The sequence below is a fragment of the Labrus mixtus genome, chromosome 21, assembly GCF_963584025.1.
Source record: "Labrus mixtus chromosome 21, fLabMix1.1, whole genome shotgun sequence".
NCBI classification, from domain to species: domain Eukaryota; kingdom Metazoa; phylum Chordata; class Actinopteri; order Labriformes; family Labridae; genus Labrus; species Labrus mixtus.
Window position 1 is genome coordinate 18,894,305 of NC_083632.1, and position 12,086 is coordinate 18,906,390.

General features: G+C 40.7%; 1 protein-coding gene across 1 annotated transcript; it reads right to left on the reverse strand.

Moving 5' to 3' along the window:
• Positions 1-505: 505 nt before the first annotated feature.
• On the reverse strand, positions 506-9,715 carry LOC132955554 (uncharacterized). The gene is made up of 2 exons (XM_061028439.1): positions 9,554-9,715; positions 506-8,215 (listed from the first exon to the last, which is right to left on the reverse strand). Exon 2 carries the CDS (start codon positions 8,129-8,131, stop codon positions 1,706-1,708), a length of 6,426 nt encoding a protein of 2,141 aa, XP_060884422.1. The 5' UTR covers positions 8,132-8,215; positions 9,554-9,715; the 3' UTR covers positions 506-1,705.
• Between the last annotated feature and the right edge of the window lie 2,371 nt (positions 9,716-12,086).

A 12,086-nucleotide genomic window follows, 5' to 3' on the forward strand; every position in this document is an offset into this window, starting at 1 on the left:
CTGCTATGTTAAGTGTCCATTAGTATCCCCATATTCACACGCCACTGATGTAGTAGTGGGGGTACGTTTCTTGCAGAGGACACTTCAACATGTGACCGTAGGAGCCGGGAAACAAACCTGTGACCTTCCAGTTGAGAGACGACTGCATTGACAACTAAGTGTTTTGTCAGTTTGAAATGAACTCTGATCCATACTGGGTGCTTATTAGTCATTATTAAAAGCTTAAATAATGGATCTAAAATATTATATAATATATTTAGTACAAAGTTACATTGAGGAATTGGAAGACAGAGAAACACTTTCATTCAACATTCTTATTTGAATATAAGATCAATTTGTGAAAATGACCAATGATTCATACATTGTCAATCATAACAATTGTAATAATTGTGGGGGTTTTTTTCAGAAAGGTTCAGTGTTTTTTTATATAACTTGTTTAGTTTGAATCATTTGTTGAGGACTAATGACAGTGTGGTGACATTAATAATGACTAGTACAATATAAGTCTGTAACAACAGTTGTTTTTTTTATTGGAATGCATCACAGACACAAACAGCCCTGCAATATTCTAGGTTAGAAAAAATCTGATGCAACAAACTTGAAAAAAAAATCATCTTTTCATGTCTTCTGCATTTAAAAAAAATCCTCAAAATACCAATCAAAGCTTTTGCTCAGTAGAAATACAATTGTTGTTGTATCAAACACACATAAGTGTTTTTGCGATTTTCATTTCAGCATGCAAAATGTTTCTTAATTTAGTTGTTGGGACACAATGGTTTAAATCAATAACTATACAAATTTAAGAAAATGTTTGAATAAATTATCTCTGTTTCAAGAAGCTCTTGATAATTGACACACTCTCTTACTTCAAAGTTAAAAAATAAATGTGCGGGCCAATAAACTCTTCAGAAAACTAAAATCCATTATTTGAAAAGTGATGAAGACCACAATACTACTGTAGTTGAATATAACAAACTCTTTGCATTTACAATAAATACTCCTCATTTACATTCAAGCTTACCCTTTCTGTTTACACTTAAATACATTATGTACATGGAGCATCCATGTCTCTGAGCACTCGAGCATTGCATGTTATCTTACACAAATCTATAAACCCAAATTAAAATAACGGCATTCAACAACTATCATACATGAACCATTTATAAACCCCTGCCAGTTGCATGTAGGTCAAACTGATTCCTCATAATGAAAATGGCATTTCAAGAGCCCAAAGCCAGATAAGGCCAAGACAAGTAAAACATCAAACCTTGAGGAGAAAATCCTCCAAGGAAATACTTCCTGAGACCACTTTCAACACTGTCTCATGATAATATAGCCACACTAGGTGTATGTATGTACCTTGAATTTCTGGCTCTTCTCGTCCGAACATCACATTGAAGTATCTCCACTACAGCTGAAGTAGTGTCAAAGGGCAGAATATGTGTGCATAATTAAGAGCTTCTTTCTATTCTTACAATAGCATCCATCAACCCAACAGGGAGAAATTCGTCTCTGAAATGTTGCCGTCTTAAAATTATTGTGGCAAAAGTAAGAAGCACCGACCAGAAAGTTGGTGGTTGCCCAACACAGAAACTTAACCACTTGATCACAAATGATCCCTGAAATCCAATGACAACCATTTTTTTCACAAAACAAATCAGCAGTAGCTCAAGTGACATTCAATCATTTAATATCTCATGTCCTATCAGCTTGGACAGTCCAGCTCTTCAGTGCCCAGAAACTCCCCCAATATGTGGTCGTGTTGCCCATAGACAGGCTCTACATATGGATGTCTCTCTTTACAAAGCATTTGCCTTGACCTTTCCAAGTGTCTTTGATCAAACTCCTCTTGTGCCATATGCTGGGCTTGGATGTGACCTTTTTGAGCCATGGGAGACAAAGGCACTGGGACAAATCCGTGATAAACAACCAGAGGAGGGGTCAAAACCTCCAAGGGCGAGGCCTGAGGAACTGCACCCTCATGTGGCTGGACTGGCAACTGCACATAACTTCCTGTTTCAGGATCAAAGAAAGTTTTCGTCTTGACTTGTACAGGCATGTCAACAAAGAAGTACTGACCAGAATCTGGATCCTGGAGGAGCTTACGTTGAGTCATTGGGAACGACTGTGTAACGATGGCATGCTCAATGCTAGACGGGCGAGAAAGCTGGCTGGTGTGGCTGGTGTGACTGTTGTGGCTTGACTGACGTGACAGGGTTGAGGGGTGAGGAACTTCAGTGCTGTAGGCATCAATACTGTGACTCCTTCTCAGTGGGTTGTCTCTGCTTGTCTTGTCTCTGGCTCGTCCTCTTTGCTGAAGCTCATCCATGATAGACTTCTCGATACGCTGGGACCTTGGATCAAGCCTCTCATTGACTGACATATCGGTGCTTAGTCTTCGCTCCAATTTATCTCCTAAGAACCTATCATTACTTTGTGATCTCAAGAATGGCCTTTCTGGCATGGGTCTGTCATTTACTTGAGATTTGTACACAGGTACATTGCTGATGACCCTATCACTACTGTAGTGCCTTTGAGGTTTGTCTCGAATTTGTCTGTTGTTGCTGCGGCCTTGCCTTTCCGAGACAACCTTGGGTAGTGCCTCATTGTTATGGTTATTGCTCTCAACCAAATCATGGCTCTGTCTCCGAGTATCCTGATTCTGGTCGTTTTTGTCCAGTTGGTAGTTTTCCCTGACGTGGCCTCTTCTTTCATGGACTACTTGCTCACTCAAGTTGTTCTTGCTTTGGTGATTTTCACTTTGATTGTGATTGTCCTCTGTTTTCTCTCTGTGTTTTCTTTCACCGCTCTTGCTGCTTTTACTTCTGCTGCTGCTGTTTTTGTGCTCAGATTTCTCCCCCTTGTGTCTATCCACTCTCTGCTTGCTGCTACCTTGAGAGGACTTGAGGGGAGACTTCTGGGCCTCCTCCTTTTTCATCCTTCTAGTTGCAAGCTTAATGGCTTTAAGAACTGCCTTTTCAGATTTGGGCAAGACAGCTGGTGGTTTGGGCAGCCCCGTTTGGCTTTCATTACCACTGCAGGTGGACCCTGATCGTTCACTGGGGACCTTTGACACTTCACACTCTACCAGCAGTTCATCATTTGCTCCCATCTCATCAGCTGTGTCAGCCGTACTAGTTGTGAAGCTCTCCACGCCTTCTGAAGATGGACTCACACCGGAAAACCTGTCATCCTCCTGTGGTACAGTAAGGAATCCTCCCACTTGTGTTTTTTTTGGGGTTTCAGTTTGCAGATTTGAAGGAGACAGTAGTAGGGGAGGGGAAATGTTTGTTGAAATCTGTTTAGGTTTGAAGATTTTCTCTTGGATTGGTATGATTTCACTGTTGGCAGGTTCACCAGTTGGAAGAAGCTCTGGATTTTCCTTAACTTGATGTAATTCCTCCTCTCCCCTTACTGAAACACTCAGACTCCCTCTTCGTGACCAGGGTTGTACAGTCTTCTTTACCTTATTACTGAAAGTGTTGTCTTTGACCTTAAACAAGGCAGGGATTCCCAAAGATGGTGAGAAAGTGTTTAAGGGTGACAATGGTATCTGATTATGTTCATCTTGGGTTGAGCATTGATCTGAAGAAGCGTTTTCACCCTCTTTGCTGTGCATGTATGGTACTTCTGTCTCTTCTTTTTTAGGAGACCTAATTGGTTGCCTTACACAATCTGGCTCGCTTTCATGATCACTCAAAGAGTAGTATTCCACCTCAATCCTGTCGGAATCCCATTTTGTGTTCTGTGGAATATTCTGCATCACCTCATCAACCTCTTCCACCTCTCCAATCAAGTTCTCCAGAGAGTGGTAAACATTTGACTCGGTTTCAGTATTTCTGTGTAGAGCACTCTCCACAGAGAAGTAAGAAGATTTTGAGGACAAGCTGGCATGATCAGGTGGGCTCTGATTGATGCTAATGCCATTTACCAGTAGTAAGGGTGATATAATTTCCCTGGGGCTTTCACTGAGAGCCTCTGAATCTAGTTTTATTTCGTTACTAGTTCTATTCATTTTGTTAGGTTGTGCTTCCACCAAATGGTTAGTTGTACTGTCATCTGGTGTGTCCAAATGGTCTGGTTTCAAAGGAGCTTTACGCTTGACCTTGTATATTTCCTGTATCCTGTCATTGCTGCTTTCGACTGTGGCCTCCTTTTTTGGGCTCATATCTGCCAAAAATTTATCTGCCTTACATTCATTTTCTCTTAGGTGTGATGATAAACACGATGCATTTTCAGACTGGGGGTATTTCACAGGTGAAATGGACTCAGTTACAACTGAATCAGTAGCAGCGGTCAAATTAGAAATTGCATTTTGTACCACATCTTGCCACTTTTTATCTGAACAGGTTTCACTTTGACTGGACACAGCTTCTTTTGTGAAAAGGTGACTGCTTACTTCTCGTTTGCTTGAACCTGTAGCCCTTTCTTCTAAGTGTACAACACCATTTTCATATGTTCCTTCATTTTTAAAGATCTCTTCCTCAAAATCTTTCAAACTATCTGTCTCCTTTGTGATGCTTCCATCTCTTGTAGTTCCTCCTTTTTTGCTCCTAGGAGGAACAGGAGGAGCATCTACCCTTTTGCCACCATTTTGGTACATCCAATTGTCTTCGCTGTCTTTAGATAGCTGTCTTTCTAGATGTTTAAAATTCACCTCTTCTGAATCATGTCTTAGATTATTTGTTTGTTTAACATGGACATCTTTACTTTTAGTTTTTACGAGTGAGTTAGGCTCGTTGCCAATGTTATTCATGCTTTGGAGAGCATTCTTACCAGCTGATTTGTAAGTCTCTACAAGTCCTGGCTCAGTTTGTGAAAGGATATTTCTTATGTGATTGTGATCTCTCAGATCACCTAACCGCTCTTTTAAATCTGTTTCTTTAAGTGAATGAGCATAACCCATTTGATTTTCCTTGGCCTCTGTGACAGTATCTTTTATAGATTGTTTACGTTGCTTTACCCTCGCTACTTGACTTTCATCACCAGCATTCTCATTTAATACTGGATTTCCCTCCTGCTCTTTTAAGTTATCATTTCTCTTTTGCCTCTCTGAAATGATCTCTTCAAGTGCCATTTTGGCTTTGTCATAGTTGTCGTTTATAAGTGCTTTATTTACTATAACATTGCTGTCTGTCTTTGAGAAAGCCTCTAGCTTGCTTTGATCCTTCTCTTTCTTTGCAAAAAGATCTCTCTTAGCCGTTGTGTTCCCTCTCATAGACAGCATTCCTTTCTTAATATTCCTTAGCTCCCTCGAGATCAAATCGTTCTTGGCTCTCGCCTCCTCATCGATGTTAATGACACCAAATTTGTTCTTCGCATTGTCGTGAACACGATCGCCAAGTCTTGCTCTCTCCAGCTCTTTCAACGCATGTAAATCATTGATTAAATGCTCGCTATCTCTCATTTCTCTAAGCGGCATCGATTCCTCATCATCGTCCATTCTTGTGTTCACTTTCAGATCACCTGCCTCAACCTCCTTTCCCTGTTCATCATCACTCTCAGCATATCTCTGATATTTAATATAATTGTTCTGTCTGGCTGAGAAGACATGTTTAAGTTTGGCCTGTTTCCGATCTGATTCATTTTGTTTTAATGGTAAATCTAGTTTTGTATTCCCTGAATCACCATTAGTGAGTGTATCAAAAGTACTAGTTTGCTGCTTGTCGAGAGCAAGCTGAATATCAGATTTAACAAAATTTCTCATTGGAATTGGTGGGGGCTCTTTCTTAATATTGCCCTTTTGGACAAGTGTATCACCAGTTGAATCACTTCTACTTTGAGAAGAAACATTGCTATTTTCTGGAACTAAGCTCTTGTAACTAAACCTTTCTTTTGAATAGTCAACCGTCTTGTCTACTTCTTTCTCCTTCAGTTCTTCTTTGTCTAAAATGGTCTTATCGATGCTATTTGATTGAGATGCCATCAGAGCCTTGTTTTTGGCTGCATTAATTGCTTCCCTTGCTGCTCTAATCACTTCCTTTGTGCTTAAGGGTTGGATACTTGTATCTTTTTCCTTGGAAATAACAGGCTGCAACCCAAAGTCTGTTTCTCTTAAGTCTTTCATCGGTTGTTTTGGTTTGTCCGGTACAGTTGGTGGTATTTTACATACTGATGCATTTGATGACAAACCTTCTTTCTCAAGTACATTGGGTGGAATTAAGGGGGAACGGTCTTTGTTGATATTAGAACAATTCGGAGACAACCCTATGTTTGTTTTCAGTACTTTTGGGGAGAGTTCTTTATTACGTGCGAATGGTGAACGTTCTTTTGTCTCAGTTGGTTGGTCTTTGTGTATAGCACCAGTGTTTGGAGGGACTTGACGATATTTCATCTCACTGTCAACAGGGCTAGTTTTCTTGTACAAATTCAGGGAAGGGTAGTTTTGCTTTTTAGCCATGGAACTCTTGGTCTTTTTAGAGTGAATGAAGGGAGACATTGGATTATCATCACTAAGACTACTGTTACCTGCTGCATCTCTTTTAGTTTGCAATAGATTTGATAACAGATAATCATCTGAAAGACGTCCATCAGAATCATGCTTAGGAAGGCCAACAGTTGGGCTACTGTTTACTTCTAAAACAGGACTGCATACTGCCAGTCCTTCTTTTAAAATGGCAGGAGTGCTTAAACCAGACACATTGCCCTCAGAGCCAGCTCGTGAATGTTTTATAGAATCTGATTGTGGAGATTGGGTGTCAGCCTCAGGAACTTCTAGGGTTTTGAATTTAGGTGGGCTGTAACGGCTTTTTACCCTTTTCCTGTTGTCTTTGAGGTTGAAGAGGATGCTCGAAGCAAGTGATTTGTAGCTTTCCCGCTTGACTGGAGGTTCAGGGGTCAATTTGGCCTCAGAGTGTGGTCGTAGTGGAAGGTCAAGAGCAGAGGGTGAGAGGACACCTTGGAGGATTTCTGATGTTTCTGTTGGTTGTCTGGAGGGAATAAGGGGAGTCATCAGCTGGCAAATGCTAAAAGGAGTAGATGCCAAAGAGCTGACCTCCTCGACAGCTTTCACCTCCACAGATCTAGCTTCCTTTTTGAAAAAAAACAGACTTTCATCCACTTGTTTTGAAATATTTTCCTGTGGTGTTATCCCAGACTGATTGACTGGAATCACACTTTTAGCCCTGGACTTGTTGCGCCTCCAGGGGGCAGCATTCCCTTCCCCTCCATCCGATGAACACCTCTTCTCAGCTGGAGCAGCTGAGGGCTTTGGCAGGACCTTTGGTGGCGGAGGGGGAGGAAAGGGTTTGGGAGCAGCGGAAGGAGGGGCCTCAAGAGCTGTTTTTTGGCATGGTTGCACCTCCTCTGTATGCTGAGTCTCTTGTTTGTGTGCCTCTGTCAGCTCCTTGTAAAAAGGCAAGTCGTACCACTTAGGGATACTATCTGAAGGTAGAACTGTATCCTCTTGGCCAAATGGAAACCGGTTAAAATCTGTCCATGTTTGAAAAGGGCTTAACTCACTGTGGAGGAAAAAGTTTTTGACGTTAAGTTTTCGGAGTTTGACAGTAGATTTCCCATTTTTAATCTTTGAGGATTTCCCTGAGGGAAGGGCGACATCTTTGCCTGTTTTGGATGATGGACCATCACCAGAGTGATGTCCATGACAGTTCTTGTAATGTCCATCTGTGAGATTTGTGGGGTAATCCGAGGAGAACTCTGATAGCTCTCTTTGAATGCTTCGAAGTGCTGACTTATCCCAGGATTCCCCCTTAATGTCTGTCATACCTCCATTTTTTATTAACATCCCCTCACAGCTTTCCTCTGTAGCACTAAATGCTTTGAGGAAAGATGACATGTGGGACATATTCTTCTGTTGCTGCTGGTTCCAGGGTTGGGTATATAGTTTTTCACTTTTGTTTTGTCCCTGCTTTTTAGCTTCCTTATGATGAGTCTTTTTAAGAGGCTCCCCCACCAAAGGTTTGTGGCAACTAAAAGGCGAGTATCCATACAATAACTCGTCATTGTAAACTGCGTCATCTCCAACGCAGAGACTGCGGAAGGCTCGATCAGTGAGAGTGCTGACCTCTCGATCAGTGTCGTCCATGAACAAGTCGGTGAAGCCATTGGGGAAGCGATGGTGAAGCATGCTTCCCACCCTATGGCTCATGTGCCGTTTTTCCACACAGCTCATGATGTCAACAGCTTTCTCTCTGTCATGTGCATCACCTGTCCAGCTCAGGTTGATGTCAGGATATGGATGAAAAATATGATCCGCCTAAAAAAAAGAAAGTGAAATCAGGGTTAGTGTTTAAATCTTACAGGTTTAATTTAAATTACATACTCAAACATTTGAAACAGCTTTTATTTCAGCAACATTTGTTGGTATTATGAATATTAGGTTTTGAACTCTTCAGTTGATCTGATGACCTTTATGTACATGACATGTGCCAGCTTCAGCCATGCTGTCACTATGCAGGCAGCAGACAAACACTTATACCATGCGCTTGTCTATTTTAAGCACTAAATGGTTCCCTAAGCTGTGAGCACTAATCATACTGTTGGTGACCCAGAGAAAAGATCCCTATCCATGTATAGGACTGTTATTAGAATAGGCCATCATTTCCATTGCTCATGTTCAATCGAGGAAAAAACACTTCACATTGGTCCCTGCCAAATGCAAGTATACCTTTGTTACACTAAATGTACATGCATATAGAGATTCCTCTTCAAAGCTCTCAGATGATATTCCTGATACACCACAAAGCTCAGGAAATGCAAGTATTTGGTCACATCAGTTCCAGCAGCAGCTGCTCTACTGTAGCTTACTTTAGCTATCCGGGTGAGGTCTTAGAATAGCTCTTTAACCCATTTATATCTACTAACATGGGAGTTTAGTCACCTGTATATAAGTCAGTATTCAACTACTGTGTATGCAAATCCATAACCTTCCCCATAAGCAAATGAGGTTGACTGACAAACATAAACAGAGACATTCAATGGTTCAATCACAGGCTTAATTGAATATGTATATTAAAGGTTGGAACAATCCCAGTTGTCAACAACCATTTATATTCAAAATCAAGGTTTATTTAGTGAAAGCTAGAAGAGTTTACAAAGGCGGAAATATATAGAATTTTTAATTATAAGCCATCAGCATGGATATTTTTGCTAGAAATTAGTTACTTTACTGTATATTAAGCCAGACTCAGAGAATGTTATGGCTTTCCAAGAGACTTCGGTCGCCAAAAGTCCTCCAGTTCTCATAACCAGAGATCAGTTAGCAACCACGGTACTTTCCCAGCATCTGCTTGTGTATTTATACCCAAGGAATGAGGCAGCCAGGTTAACTATACAGTATAGAGCAATAGCCTAGAAGTAATACAATATAGTAATAGTAATACAATATACAGTACATGTAAATAATATGCTATTATGTGTAAGGGTTTTAAAGCAACACAATTTAGACATACAGTTGCCCCTGTGCTGTGGGAGATTTTTGACCTTTAGTTGAAGTTTAGTTAAAACTAAAGATAAAACTCATTCTCTTATAGAGTGGTCGCTGGTCCTCAGCATTTTCAACGTCTTGATAAACATCAACACACAGCCATCTTACCTTGTTGATGGGTCTTTCATGAGTGTAACCATCCAATCTAAATAGTTGTATCAAACACAAATCCTCAATGTAGAATCCAGGAATTCAGTCCAGAACCATCTGCTGAGAATAAATTGCAGTTAGGGGTCGCCATTCATGGTAAACAAACCATATCTCTTGAAGTTGAGTGAACAAAGAAATCTCACCAAAGTGAGTCAAGCCCTCTGATCCATGTTCAAATGCACTAGTCTGTACAGGGTCCTGATAGCGAGCTGTGAAGATACTAAAATAGACGCACAAGCTTGTGTGGCCAAACTGAGCAGCAACTCAGGGCGCAGCTTGCTAGCTCACATTGGAATAACCATTGGGTGTCGAGTAGCAGGGCAAGACAGGCCAGCAGGATGAAATGGACACTGTCATTGGTTATTTTTGTAACCAAGCAGAGAAGGCTGATGGGCCTTACTGATGGGAAGATGACAAGGACTTCATGTCAATGAAGAAGATGATATCAATCATTTGGATCTTTGTTCAGACATCACATAGATACAGGATGTACTTACCATGGTCACCAACAATATTGGTTAATTTTTAGCTTATAGCTCATTTTGCCTCCGTCACCCAGGGAAACAAGCTCTCTGATATAGCCCATTGCGTCACATCACTCTAAATCAGCAGGACGGTCCCTAAAGTGGAGCTTGGGATGGCTGGTGTCTGATGACTGACATGACTACAAAAGGGCTGGGCTAATTCTTGTTGATCAAACTCTGTTTACAAGGCTGTGTTGTGGAAATGAAGTGAGTGTGGGCTGTCCAGTTATAGGACCAATGCAGCTGTTGTTGCTGTGAGATTCAACTGAAATGGAGGGGACATTTGTATACTTGTTATCCTTCATGAGTCAGAGGAAGTCAGTGGATGAGGTCACATGTGAAGGTTGACCCTGGGCATTCCCCAAATGGAGAAAGTGAAGTGTCATAGAATTAAAAAAATAATGACTGCGTGGCTAAACTTGGTAATGTCTTGAGATAACAACATGCACCTTCTAATGTCTGTATTCAAATCTAAATTGTTCTTCTGCTGAGTGCTACCTTTCAATTAAAATTGTCCTTGCATGTTAAAAAAAAGATGTTTCAAAACCATTACATTGCATTTTTGTTAAGCCATGTTTGGCCCTAACAACAGCTCCATAACTCCACTTCTCCAGCATCTGCCTGGCTGTACTCCATTAAGGTGCCATATTTAAGCCGGCCTATTTCAGTAACGCTGTATTTCATAAGGTAACAGCCTGCCTGTCTGCCGACTGCACCTTCCACTCTTCAGCTGATAAGTCTAATGCAAAACTGGCACATGGTTGGTTGACCAGTTCTCCCATTAACATGTGCCTTTCAATGCTAAAGTAAACAGCTCAAGTCTTTAAAGAGACAAATACTGTGAACCTGCACCCTACTGCTAGGGTTCAAACCAAACTCTAACTTTTGAAAATAAGATAGGCAATTAAATTGTTTCAATTCGTTTTACATCTAGACAACTAGTCAATAGACCATATCAATAATTCATATATTTCCAGTACATACTGTGTTTATTGTGAATTACGTACCTCACAATCTGGCTACACAGCAGTGTTATATTAATAATCATCTTTTACACAAATTACTACTGCACTATTGCCTTTATTGACTTATTGCATATTTGTGCACATACAAAGAGAGCCAGAGTCTGTACAAACACTTGGCCAATAAGGTTGATTCTGATTCTAAAATATTCTGATTTAAAAAAAAGAAACATCAATTCCAGTATCTGTGACTGTTGCAAGCTTGTAATGAGCAACCTACCTGCATACATTTACTCTGCTTATATGCACAGAAGTGGGGTCATCCACAATCTAAATGTGGCGAACCAGTTGAACATTGCAGAGAAGGGTAGATGGATACGATTAAAAATCAGATCTTATTGTGCTGCACTCCTCTCTTTCAAGCTTTAAGCGCAACAATATAATGACGAAGCCCTCAGTATATTGTGGAAGCCCTCAGTATATTGGACATTGTTGTGCAGTCTATACTTTATAGTCATCTGAGTCAGATTCAGTGGAGGGAGCAGGGGCCTTACATCTGAAAATTAGTCATTGAAATTGGTCACTGAACTGAGTAACAAAATACTTTGTTACCCTGTAACATTAGCCAGTGCCATAGAGTTCACAAATTAAACCCTCTCCATCATTATTTCACACAAAATGGTTAATCAAAGGCCTTAAAAAGGAACACCCATGGCTGTTTTTATTATGAAAAAAAATTGCTCATACTGTGTATAAAGCTGTGCTTGAGCTACCATATTGCTATTATCACTTTTGTATTTGTTGTGATTTGGTTTGAAATTTCCTAGCTTAAACAACCCTAAACTCTGGGGTTGTGGTGGGGCAGTGGCTAGTGTATGTGCACCATGTACGGAGGCTGTGGTCCTCCAAGCGAGCCGCCCAGGTTTGAGTCCGACCCATGGCTCGTTCATTCTCCACTCTATACACTGTCCTATATCTCTAATAAAAGCCCCAAAAAGTCCAAAT